At 49.0% G+C, this 10,271-nt stretch overlaps 3 protein-coding genes across 3 annotated transcripts in view; 1 reads left to right on the top strand and 2 right to left on the bottom strand.

Annotated features, from left to right (window-relative positions):
- The first annotated feature begins 71 nt into the window (after nucleotides 1-71).
- On the top strand, nucleotides 72-4,322 carry BC939DRAFT_526110 (uncharacterized protein). The gene is made up of 6 exons (XM_051561349.1): nucleotides 72-311; nucleotides 483-1,023; nucleotides 1,131-1,708; nucleotides 1,804-2,067; nucleotides 2,169-2,967; nucleotides 3,051-4,322. The coding sequence occupies exons 1-6, from the start codon at nucleotides 247-249 to the stop codon at nucleotides 4,155-4,157; spliced, it is 3,354 nt and encodes a 1,117-aa protein (XP_051415685.1). The 5' UTR covers nucleotides 72-246; the 3' UTR covers nucleotides 4,158-4,322.
- Nucleotides 4,323-8,350: 4,028 nt separating this feature from the next.
- BC939DRAFT_441225 (uncharacterized protein) lies at nucleotides 8,351-9,482 on the bottom strand. The gene is made up of 3 exons (XM_051554191.1): nucleotides 9,020-9,482; nucleotides 8,804-8,873; nucleotides 8,351-8,696 (listed from the first exon to the last, which is right to left on the bottom strand). Exons 1-3 carry the CDS (start codon nucleotides 9,290-9,292, stop codon nucleotides 8,512-8,514), a joined length of 528 nt encoding a protein of 175 aa, XP_051415686.1. The 5' UTR covers nucleotides 9,293-9,482; the 3' UTR covers nucleotides 8,351-8,511.
- Nucleotides 9,483-10,271, bottom strand: part of BC939DRAFT_441227 (uncharacterized protein) — a 3,811-nt gene continuing 3,022 nt past the window's right edge. The window contains exon 3 of the mRNA XM_051554192.1: nucleotides 9,483-10,271. This exon is cut by the window's right edge and continues 1,975 nt beyond it. Coding sequence (XP_051415687.1) covers nucleotides 9,581-10,271 — 691 coding nt within the window. The 3' untranslated portion in view covers nucleotides 9,483-9,580.

Genomic DNA, 10,271 nt, shown 5'->3' on the forward strand with positions numbered 1-10,271 from the left:
ATTATTACTGTTGAAATTCATGCTATCTCAATGCAATTAGCTTTATAATCGAGGATAGTGTTAAGTCTTCACACCACTAGTTAAGTGGTATACAAATGACAATTGGAAAATGAACGCACGCACGACGTTCTTCCTTCTTCACGCACTTTTCCACCTTCACAGCATTCGTTCAACCCCGTCGTTGTCTCCATTTCACATTGCCATCGACAACATCAACACTACACTACTATAACATGGCCATAGAGGATGTCAAGTTCCACCAGTCAACTCTCTCCTGAACATCACATCCAGATTGTGCGACAGCTTTATTTGTAAGAAACGAGCACTTGGACATCCAAACCAAGAGTAGAGCACCTATCACAATGTGGTTTTCCATACTCTTTTTTTTTTTTTTTTTTTTTTTTCTTTAGTGTCAAAACCGCCTCTGTTTGCCGACCTTCCTGACTAACCAGCTCGTTTGTATCGATCCTCGCTGTTTCTAGAGATGCCACCCTCATTGAACAAACTATCCAGCAGCATGTAGAGGCCAACAAGGTCGGATATCGATCCAGCAACTCTTCGCATCCCTCTTCGCTCGCCAGTGAGCGACGCTTGAACCTGTCCGATACTTCTTCAACCTCTTCAAGTCATCGCAGGCAAGCATCAGCTTCTCCTCAGAACCAAAGACGCGGCGGTCGACAGCAGCAGCCACCACAGCAGGAAGAGCAGGGCTTCCAAGTGCCTCCTTCATCCCATTTTCGTTCCAGCCATGAAGAATTGACCTTCCTAAGAGACAGGTATACCTTCAAGGATATGCTGGGAACAATGGATGTCTCTTACGTACGCATGCCTTCTCTAACTCGGAATGTCTTATCTCCATCAATTCATTTGAAATCAATGCTACTGCACGCTAGTCTCAAGGACGTCTACGAGGTTGTGTTGCTCGAAGATTTGGTTACCGCAGTCGAAAAATCGGTTGATGAGCGCCTCTGGAGGCACGTATTCTATACACCCATCGAGGAACTGCGGGCTGAGCTGAGAAAGGTGAGTAATGAAAAAGTGCTCACGAAGGACTGGTTATATCTTTTTTTTCAGCCGCAGTGCAGTGTCTCTAACCATTTTTAAATAAAATCGCGCAATGTCAACAACAGCTCGATAAGAGCAGTAGTCGTCGCCAGGAGATCATGGACGAGCTCAGCAAATTGTTGGACAAAGGGACAGGGTTCTATCATGAAATGATCACGGCCTTGCGTTGTGAACATGATCTCGACCTGAGCACCGTTGCAGTAGAGGTACTCCAGTCTGAGGCAGGGGCCACTAAGAGCAAATTGATGACAGCCAGTGAAATTAAGCCCTCACAGAGTCGCAGCAAGAGTGGTCGCAGTCGCCAGCAGTCGAGAACAAAAGAAGAGCCGCCCGGACCGATCTACTCGACCGAGGCGATTGCGAGCTGCATCCAAAAATGTTTCATTTATCTGGGAGACTTGGCACGATACAGAACCAACATCCGTCTGGAGACTCAGGCCACGCTGGCAACTGCGCATCACTCTGGAACAAACCAAAACGCGCCGCCCATTAAACCCTCTGCATCGGATTGGCAGGCCGCGCACAGGTTCTATAAGCGGGCGATCCAAACATTCCCGGACAGTGGGAAACCGTATGGTCAGCTGGCGATCCTTGCTTCGTATGCCAACGATGACCTGGATGCGCTGTATTGGTACACTCTCAGGTAAGGTTTTTTCCTGGGGATAAAAGGGCGTCGCACAAATGACTCGAAGACGGATTACTAATCACTGTAGCTTTGTAATCTTTCTCCTGTTATAGCTTGGGAACAAAATACCCATCGATCGTAGTGCGAGACAATCTAAAGGTATTTTTCTCTCGATACCAGAATCGAGTCAAGGACTTGCTATCCTCCATATGTCTGGCCGTTGACAATCCGACCGACGCCATGAGCACGGATGAGGACACGGGTAGTCCCCGGGTAGCCAACCGTACTTCAGCGCAGCAGTTGGCCATGACAAGATGTGACCTAAATGTATTGTTTATCAAAATTCAGATGGACCTCTTTGCACCTCACCTCGACAGGTATGCATCTCCCAGCTACGAAGATATGTTGGTCGTGCTGTCATGAACCTGAAGAATGCTCACATGTACTAACCTTATTATATTGCATTGGTCACTTTTAGTATCACTTTCAGCAACTCGACTCTCATGGGTGTTTTCAATCAAAAGCTACAGTCCAGACTGAACAAGGAAGGATCTGAGGAAAGCATTCTGAAGATGATCGTTTCGATGATCTTTGTTGTGTATGATCTTCATGCGCGAACGAATCTGTCATCATTTGCGACCGAGTCAACGACAAAGGAGGGCGCAATGGGGTTGAAGCAGGCACAGCGAGCTGGACTCGTCTATTTATTAGGGATGGTTACTGTCGTGTTGAATCGCCAGTTGTCTATAGTGAGTCGCGAGGGGCCAATGCGCTCTCCCTTGAATCAGGATCTGCTCTTGCCCATCCATCTTTTGATCGAATTCTGGATATCTCACTGGGACCAAGTATGGGGGATGATCCGTCTGGAAGAGAAATGGGCAGGCATATCCAGTCGCTCCGACCTCTCGCTCAAAACGACCACGGTGGCGTTTTTCCGATCCCTTGTCAGCCTGATCAATATTGCCCACTCTCAGGACCAAAGACGCCCCAGCTCGGACGATATTTCGCAACAGGCACTCAGTCTTTTACAGCAGGACCGCGACCATCACTATGGACTCATGCCCTTCCGTCGATTCCATTGTCAGCTATCGGTGCAATTTGATGTTGTCGAGAACCCGGAGGAGACGAGGTTGTATCGACTACTGTTCTTCGCCGACAAGGTCATCCAAGCGAGCGAAGGCATCCGCGGAACAGTTGTTGAGTTGACTTTAGAGCCACTGTCTGATGAGGATGGGACAGGAGCCACTCAGTACAGGCTGCTGGATGCTGAGTATAAGGTAATTATTGCATTAAAGGCACGAAGAAGGGACTCATCGAAATGCAAATGGCTGACATAATACTTATTATCTTGTGCATGTAGCGTTTGCTTCGCGAACGGGGATCAAAGGCTCTGGCGTCCCATTGGCTTCAGGATCAGGTGTCCTCGCTACAAAAGGGCCTGGAGAGCACGGAGCGTAAGAGTGCGCACTCCAGTCGTCAGGACGGACAGCAAGTCAAGAGGGAAAACTCGCGGAGCAGAGCACTCATTCCTATATCGGCCCTTCCTGGAACAGTGAAGCTTCCTCTGACTGGCCAAACACGACTAACGGATCACTATCAACGAGGTGCGCCGAAATTTAACGTACCGGGAGTGGCACAGCGTGGACGTTCTGCCGCCGAAAAAAGTGCTGCCACTGGTTCTTTACAGTCCAAGGGTCAGTTCGACAAACACGCGGCGCCTCACTGGACCTGCGTCGTGGACTTTTCTGTGCTCGTCTGGAGTCTGACGGAGATCAAGACGTTATTGGACCATCGTCGATGTCTCATTATCGTGCCCCTGGACGTTATTGACCGACTTGATCATGCCAAGAAGGGTCAGGAAAAGGAGAATCAGAAGGCGAGAGAGGCCATTCGGTTCCTGGATGACCGGCTGAATCTCACTCGCTGGGGCATGTCAGAACCATTGCTTGTGGGACAGAACGTCAAGGACAGTCTCGCACGCTGGAGTGAAGCCGTGCCCTTTTTGGTGGATGAAGTCGAGGCCCCTGCAGGGACAAGCGGTGCCGTCAAGGTAGAGCAGGATGGTGATGCGGATATGGACGAGACACCATCTTTGACAGATCCAAAGAGTGCAGATACGAGACCTACTGATTATCAAACTGACAGCACTATGGAACACCACGGTCAAGAATCGAGGAAGCGCGGAAGAGATCCTGCACAATCCGAGGAGAATATCACAGAAGAAGAAGAAGAGGAGGAGGAGGAGGAGGAGGAGGAGGTCGAAGTTCGGAATGCCATGAATGTGCCCAGAGTCTGGCGCCCTATCCTGGGAGCATGCCTCTTTATGTTACGGAAACGAGACGAGGCCCACCGGATCCCAGAAGAACGGTTCGTGCTGCTGACAGAGGATCCGGACCTGGCCTACTACGCTGGATGGTTCAACATCCCGTCGAGCGCCATTCACGCTTGGAAGCACAACGGTCTTTAATCTTTATGCACGTCAATAATAAAGAAGACCACTATCTCTCAATATTTTACGAGTGTATACATGTGAGTTGACCGGGCAACTCGGGTCAACTCATTCCGACCCAGAATAATGTCCACTCAAATGACGGGAACAATTACACAAAGCGTGCAGAAATAAAATAAAAGGTCCACTCAAAACAAACGGCGCAAACGGCTTTTCTTCCCTGCTCGATCTCTGCACCTCTCGCCTCATGCAGCCATGCGAAGCATTGCACTATCTGCAGTTGAGACAGCCCTTTGCAAAGGGACCCAACAAATGTTATTCGGCTGTAATTATCGCACACCATTGAGCAGTGAGGTTGAAAGAGGAGACATGCGCATTATCCTTCATCGAAGATATGGATCAAACCGTACCAGCACCATGTTCTGCCACTTCAAGGAGGCATGCATCAACGGAGCTACACTTACCCCAGACAAAGAAGACCAGGCTGATACTGAGCTTGGCGGTCCCTATGAAGGCGAATAAATGGAGCATGGAAGTGAATTGGGAGTGTAGGAGTGAGAAATGGGATGGATGATCCAGTCTGTCTTTATTTTTGGGCGCAGGCACCATTTGAGTTGACCCAGGCGTCATTTGAGTGGGTATTAAAGCCGATCAACTCATTTGTTTTCACCCATAATATATTCGTTTACTGATTTTCAGCTGTTTAAAGCAATGCTTTATTTCGTCTGAGTGCGTTTGAGCATGTCTTTATCGCACAGAAATGGCTCGCCAACCATTTTAGTATTCCCTTTCCTTCTTACTCCCTGCCGGCACGAAAGTCTCTTTGCTATTACTGCAGGTTAAGGCAATAGCGATGAAGAAAATAGAATTTCTTCCGCAGTGGATGTCTCTTTGTGGACCTCATGTTCACTGTGTTCTTATCGTTTATTCTTGTCTTCTCCACGAGGAACCGGGTTTGTCAAATCGCAATCGCTTGCACGCACTGGTCGAGGTGATATTAGAATGGTGGCGCTGCGTCCGCCGGCTCTTCTCTGCTGCAGTAAATATGAACCATGCAGCATAACAAACGCACGTTGATGCAAACTTTATTGGCAGTGTTCGCTTGGGCTGAGTCGCGTGTGGTAGGTGCGCTATTTGTTTGCACTCCTTTTTTAAGGTTGTTACGAAACCACGCGAACAGAACATCAGCAACCTTCAACAACCTTCAACATGAAATTGATGGCAACATGTTCGCGACCATGCACTTTTGCTGTCAAAGGTACGCTCATCGCTGGCAAAGGCGATGCTGATGTAAGTTGGGCTCATGGTGGACAGCGCTGAATGATGATTCCTTTTTTCTCTGATGAGCCGTGCGCGTTGTTCGCTCACTCTCAGGCACATGCTCACTACCGTCTCATTCCCCATAGTCCACCCCCCAGTTCCCAGCGGCCATATGAGCCCTCCGATCTCCGTAGACCCCTTGCTACCGACTCAGCCACCGACCACGCGGCACATTTTAAGCTCGACTTTGTTTTATCTCTTTCTTTCCTTCTTACGCGTTCCTTCTTCTCCCTTCCTCACCTCCCCCACCTCCACCACACTCTTCCCCACTCTTCCTCACGCGCTCTACGGCAAGTTTCTTTCCAGGTACGTATGATATAAGCTTTTTTTCTTTGCTCTTCACCTTCCACTCTCCACCCTCCACCCCATATCTCTTCTCTTACTGACACAACCTCGCCTTTCGTCCTTTACCCAGTCCCATTCTCCTCCACCCACTCCCACCCTCCTCCTTCCCACTCCCACCTCTTGTGCTCACTCTCGTCAGCAGCCTTCCTCCACACGCACTCTCGCCAGCAACCCTCCTCCACATGCACTCTCGTCAGCAAGCCACTACTCCCACTCCACTACTCCCACTCCACTACTCCCACTCCACTACTCCCACTCCACTACTCGCTCTCCACCACTCCCTAGATAGAAAATATAGAGGTCCCAGAAGTTTTGACTTCGATCCTGGGACTGTAACCCCTCATCTTTGCGTGCCCTCGGCAATATAGAGGTCCCAGGAGTTTTGACTTCGATCCTGGGACTGCAACCCCCCACTCTTGCGTGCCCTCGGCAGTAGATAGCTATAGAGGTCCCAGGAGTTTTGACTTCGATCTTGGGACTGTAACCCCTCACCTTTGCGTGCCCTCGGCAGTAGATAGCTATAGAGGTCCCAGGAGTTTTGACTTCGATCTTGGGACTGTAACCCCTCACTAATTGCGTGCCCTCGGCAACCCATCCCAGGTTTTCAACCTGTGGATTATACCCGCTCCCCAGAGGGTTTATTAACCCTAGTAGTGCATTTGGGCGGGAGCACCAAATTTCCCCACTCCCCTACTCCCCTCAGGTTATCATCACCTCTGGTCGTGCCTTCGGGCCAAGGAGCTTTGCCTTTTCTTCACGCAAAAACAAAAGAGTTCCTGAGAATGTTTCTGAACCCTTTTTTTTATCCACTTGGTCTCTTTGGGCTTTGTGCGGTTTTTTTTCGGAGTACGATGACTTGCAACCTGCCCGTGGTGTACTCTGCACAACCTTTGTAACCAAGGTTGACTGATAGCAAGTTGAGCCGATGGTGCCGATAGGAGGAATAACAGACAATGCAATAAAGAATGGCCCCTTCAAACAATCTATTTGAGTGACTTTATGGTGGCAATGACATACAAACGAGTAAACGAAGGCGCATCTATCTGCATGCTGTGCTAGTAATTTGGATCACGATCTCTTTGCTGCGGTCTTCAGGGCAATGCAAAGAAGTCAACTTTATTTGGCAACGCCGGTACGACGGCCTACTTCGACGGGTCCTTGCGAGCCCAACTTGAATACCGCATATCGTCTTATGCATGGAATGGTGTAATGCAAGCGCTTCAGCCCAGACGAAAACGCAAACGCGAACTAGCGATATGTCCTTGCCAGCCAAAAAGGAAACCAGCTTTGATCTTGAACACTGGAAGTATCAGGCTAGAGTCGACAACGGACGATGTACAAAGATAATCTCGCGAATGCAGATCAGCATATTTCCTCAAGCAGGGCACATCAAACGATGCAGCCATCGCCTGCTTGGTTACCCAAAGCGCTGCTTTTGGCACCAGCACGCCGGTTAACTATGGTGTCTGGGGCCTTAAAGATTCAGAGCTGCCCGCACTAAACCATCCAGCTCATGTAAAAAACCAGAGATCAACCTCAATCATGAAGACCAATCGCACACCAGGCGGTTCGAAAGGTCGTATTCCTCAAGCAGGCGTCTTTTTTCTTTTTTATTAGCATAAAGGCTGGCGAGTTGACCGTACAACTCAAGTCAACTCATTTTCACCCTTTAATCCCACTCAAATGACGCCTGGGTCAACTCAAATGGTGCCTGCGCCCAAAAATAAAGACAGACTGGATCATCCATCCCATTTCTCACTCCTACACTCCCAACTCACTTCCATGCTCCATTTATTCGCCTTCATAGGGACCGCCAAGCTCAGTATCAGCCTGGTCTTCTTTGTCTGGGGTAAGTGTAGCTCCGTTGATGCATGCCTCCTTGAAGTGGCAGAACATGGTGCTGGTACGGTTTGATCCATATCTTCGATGAAGGATAATGCGCATGTCTCCTCTTTCAACCTCACTGCTCAATGGTGTGCGATAATTACAGCCGAATAACATTTGTTGGGTCCCTTTGCAAAGGGCTGTCTCAACTGCAGATAGTGCAATGCTTCGCATGGCTGCATGAGGCGAGAGGTGCAGAGATCGAGCAGGGAAGAAAGGCCGTTTGCGCCGTTTACTTTGAGTGGACCTTTTATTTTTATTTTTGTACGCCTTATGTCCGGTCAGCTCAACGAAAGCGGTTGCTGCGTAGTAAGTTCCAATGAATCTACGAGTGGATGAGATCATGATGGAGCACTTGCTTCTGCAGGTTTAAGCTTGCCTAACATTTCCGGTCATTATCGATATACGCAACACGCAATGTGCAGCCTGGGACATCCCCCTCCCCCGGAGTCCAATAGCAATAATAATAAAAAAGATCGTGGGGGATGAATGTACGGTGAGAAGACAGAACCAACAACAATGCCCCCCTACGGATGGAGGATGGAATTGGGCGGATGCGTCAAGGGTCTTTTTTTGTTCACAATGTTGCCTTCGCTTTCGCTTCGAACATTTTTCAGCGCATCTATTCTTTCTTTCTTTCCTTAGGAAGAAAAAAATGGCGCCTTTTATATATATATATATATATATATGGAAGAAGAGCTTCATCAAAACTAAGCTCGCGCGTTATTGAGTAACTGTGCTGTGCTGTACTGTGCTGTACCTATGCTGTGCTCCGTGTGTGTGCATGTGTATATGCATGAACAGGCAGGGTCTAGCAAACCGTTCAATGAACCCCATTCGTAACCCTGGCCGAATCCACTACTGCTGCTGCCACTGGTCCTGGCGTTGCATCAAAGATCCCCTGTAACATCTCCACAGTCTTGCGCTCCGAAAACGCCAATAGCATCGCGTTATCGATCCCTGGTGGGATATCCGCATTCACCAAGAATTGTCGTTTAAACCTCGTCGCTAAAAACAATTCAAAAAGCGCGAAGAAAATAAAGATAATTAAACTCTTCATTCTTTTGGGGTGAGATCCCCCCCCTCCACCTTCCCCGTTCGATTTGAAAGTTTACCAAGACGTCGAGCCATGCTGGCAGCGGTCTCATCCAGTGGGCTTCCTAGCAATGTACTCGATACCGCAGGCTAAACAAGACACCAAGAATATTACCAATCATCGACAAACGCCAGAGTTAAGCAAGGAAAACGCGTGTTAATAAGCTCATTGCAGCCTTTTCGATCTTCATATTCAAATGAAAAAAAAAGTCGATCTGCATATCTTTTTTTCGTACTTGTCCAGGTCGGGATGAGGGCATGGCCATGGCGAGTTCTCCAAACGACCCTCCTCCTCCTCCACCGCCACCTTGTTGCTGCTGTTGAGGCTGCAAGGACTGTTGTTGCATCACTGGACTTGCTGCTGCTGAGATCCACACCCAGGCAGAATTGTCCATGGCCGTGATCTGAATGTAGACTGGTTGCTGATCCATGAACTTGAAGCTCTGCTGATGCACCTTGAACCGTGGTGCGCTTGCCTCTGCGGGTGTGAATGCAGGCACCGTAGACATGGTCAATGTTGCTGGTTGTTATTGGTGCGGTGTATGTTACTGCTCCTGTTGCTAATGCTTCTGCGCACAATTAAAGAGGACTGGGTTTAGCCAATTATCAGTTTGTCTCTACGGTTAACGTTGATTTTATGTACAAGTTCTGTTCAAAGACGGGGGAATAGGACGCGGAAGAAAAGGAAACAAAAACAAACCCCAAGGCTACCTCTTCGTGAATGCGAATAAACGGAATGAAAGAATACTACTAATAAAACTACCATCATAATAAAAATAAAAGACACATTAAAGATATTACAACAATCCAACCCCTGTACCGCCGACCCCTCCGCCTCCTCCATTGAGATCTCCTGTACCATCATTGCCTCCAGCGCCGCCGTTCAAGTCGCCTCCAGCATTCGATGTAGCAGCAACCTGAGCAGCAGCCTGTGCAGCGGCAGCCTGCGCCAAGAGCGACGATGTCGACTGCATGTTGTGCTGCTGTTGTTGCTGCTGTTGCTGCAACTGGGCCTGCTGGAGCTGTTGTTGGTGCATCTGCATCATCATCAACTGCTGTGCCTGCAATTGCGGGCTCTGGAGTAAGTTCTGTTGCTGCTGTTGCTGGTGTTGTTGATTCAACTGTGGATTCTGTTGCCTCGGGGATTGAATCGCCATCCTTGGAGACTGTAGCCGTGGGGATTGTAATACAGGCGACTGCAGCTGCGGTCCACCGGTTCCATTGTTGAGATTATTACCCGTCTGTCCTTGTTGTTGCTGCTGTCCTGGTTGTTGCTGTTGTGCTTGCTGTTGCTCTAACTGCTGACCCTGTTGTTGACCCTGTTGTTGTTGAAGCTGCTGCTGGAGCTGCATCTGCATCAGCTGCTGCTGCTGCTGTTGAGCAAGAAGGGCTTGCTGTCGTTGCTGCTGAATCTGTTGAAACTGCTGTGGGGTTATCGACCGTCCATTGGGGAGCATGATCACTTGCTGACCCGTCGTGGGCGAGATT

Source organism: Gamsiella multidivaricata (genome assembly GCF_025024155.1).
Source record: "Gamsiella multidivaricata strain RSA 2152 chromosome Unknown BC939scaffold_10, whole genome shotgun sequence".
NCBI classification, from domain to species: Eukaryota; Fungi; Mortierellomycota; class Mortierellomycetes; order Mortierellales; family Mortierellaceae; genus Gamsiella; species Gamsiella multidivaricata.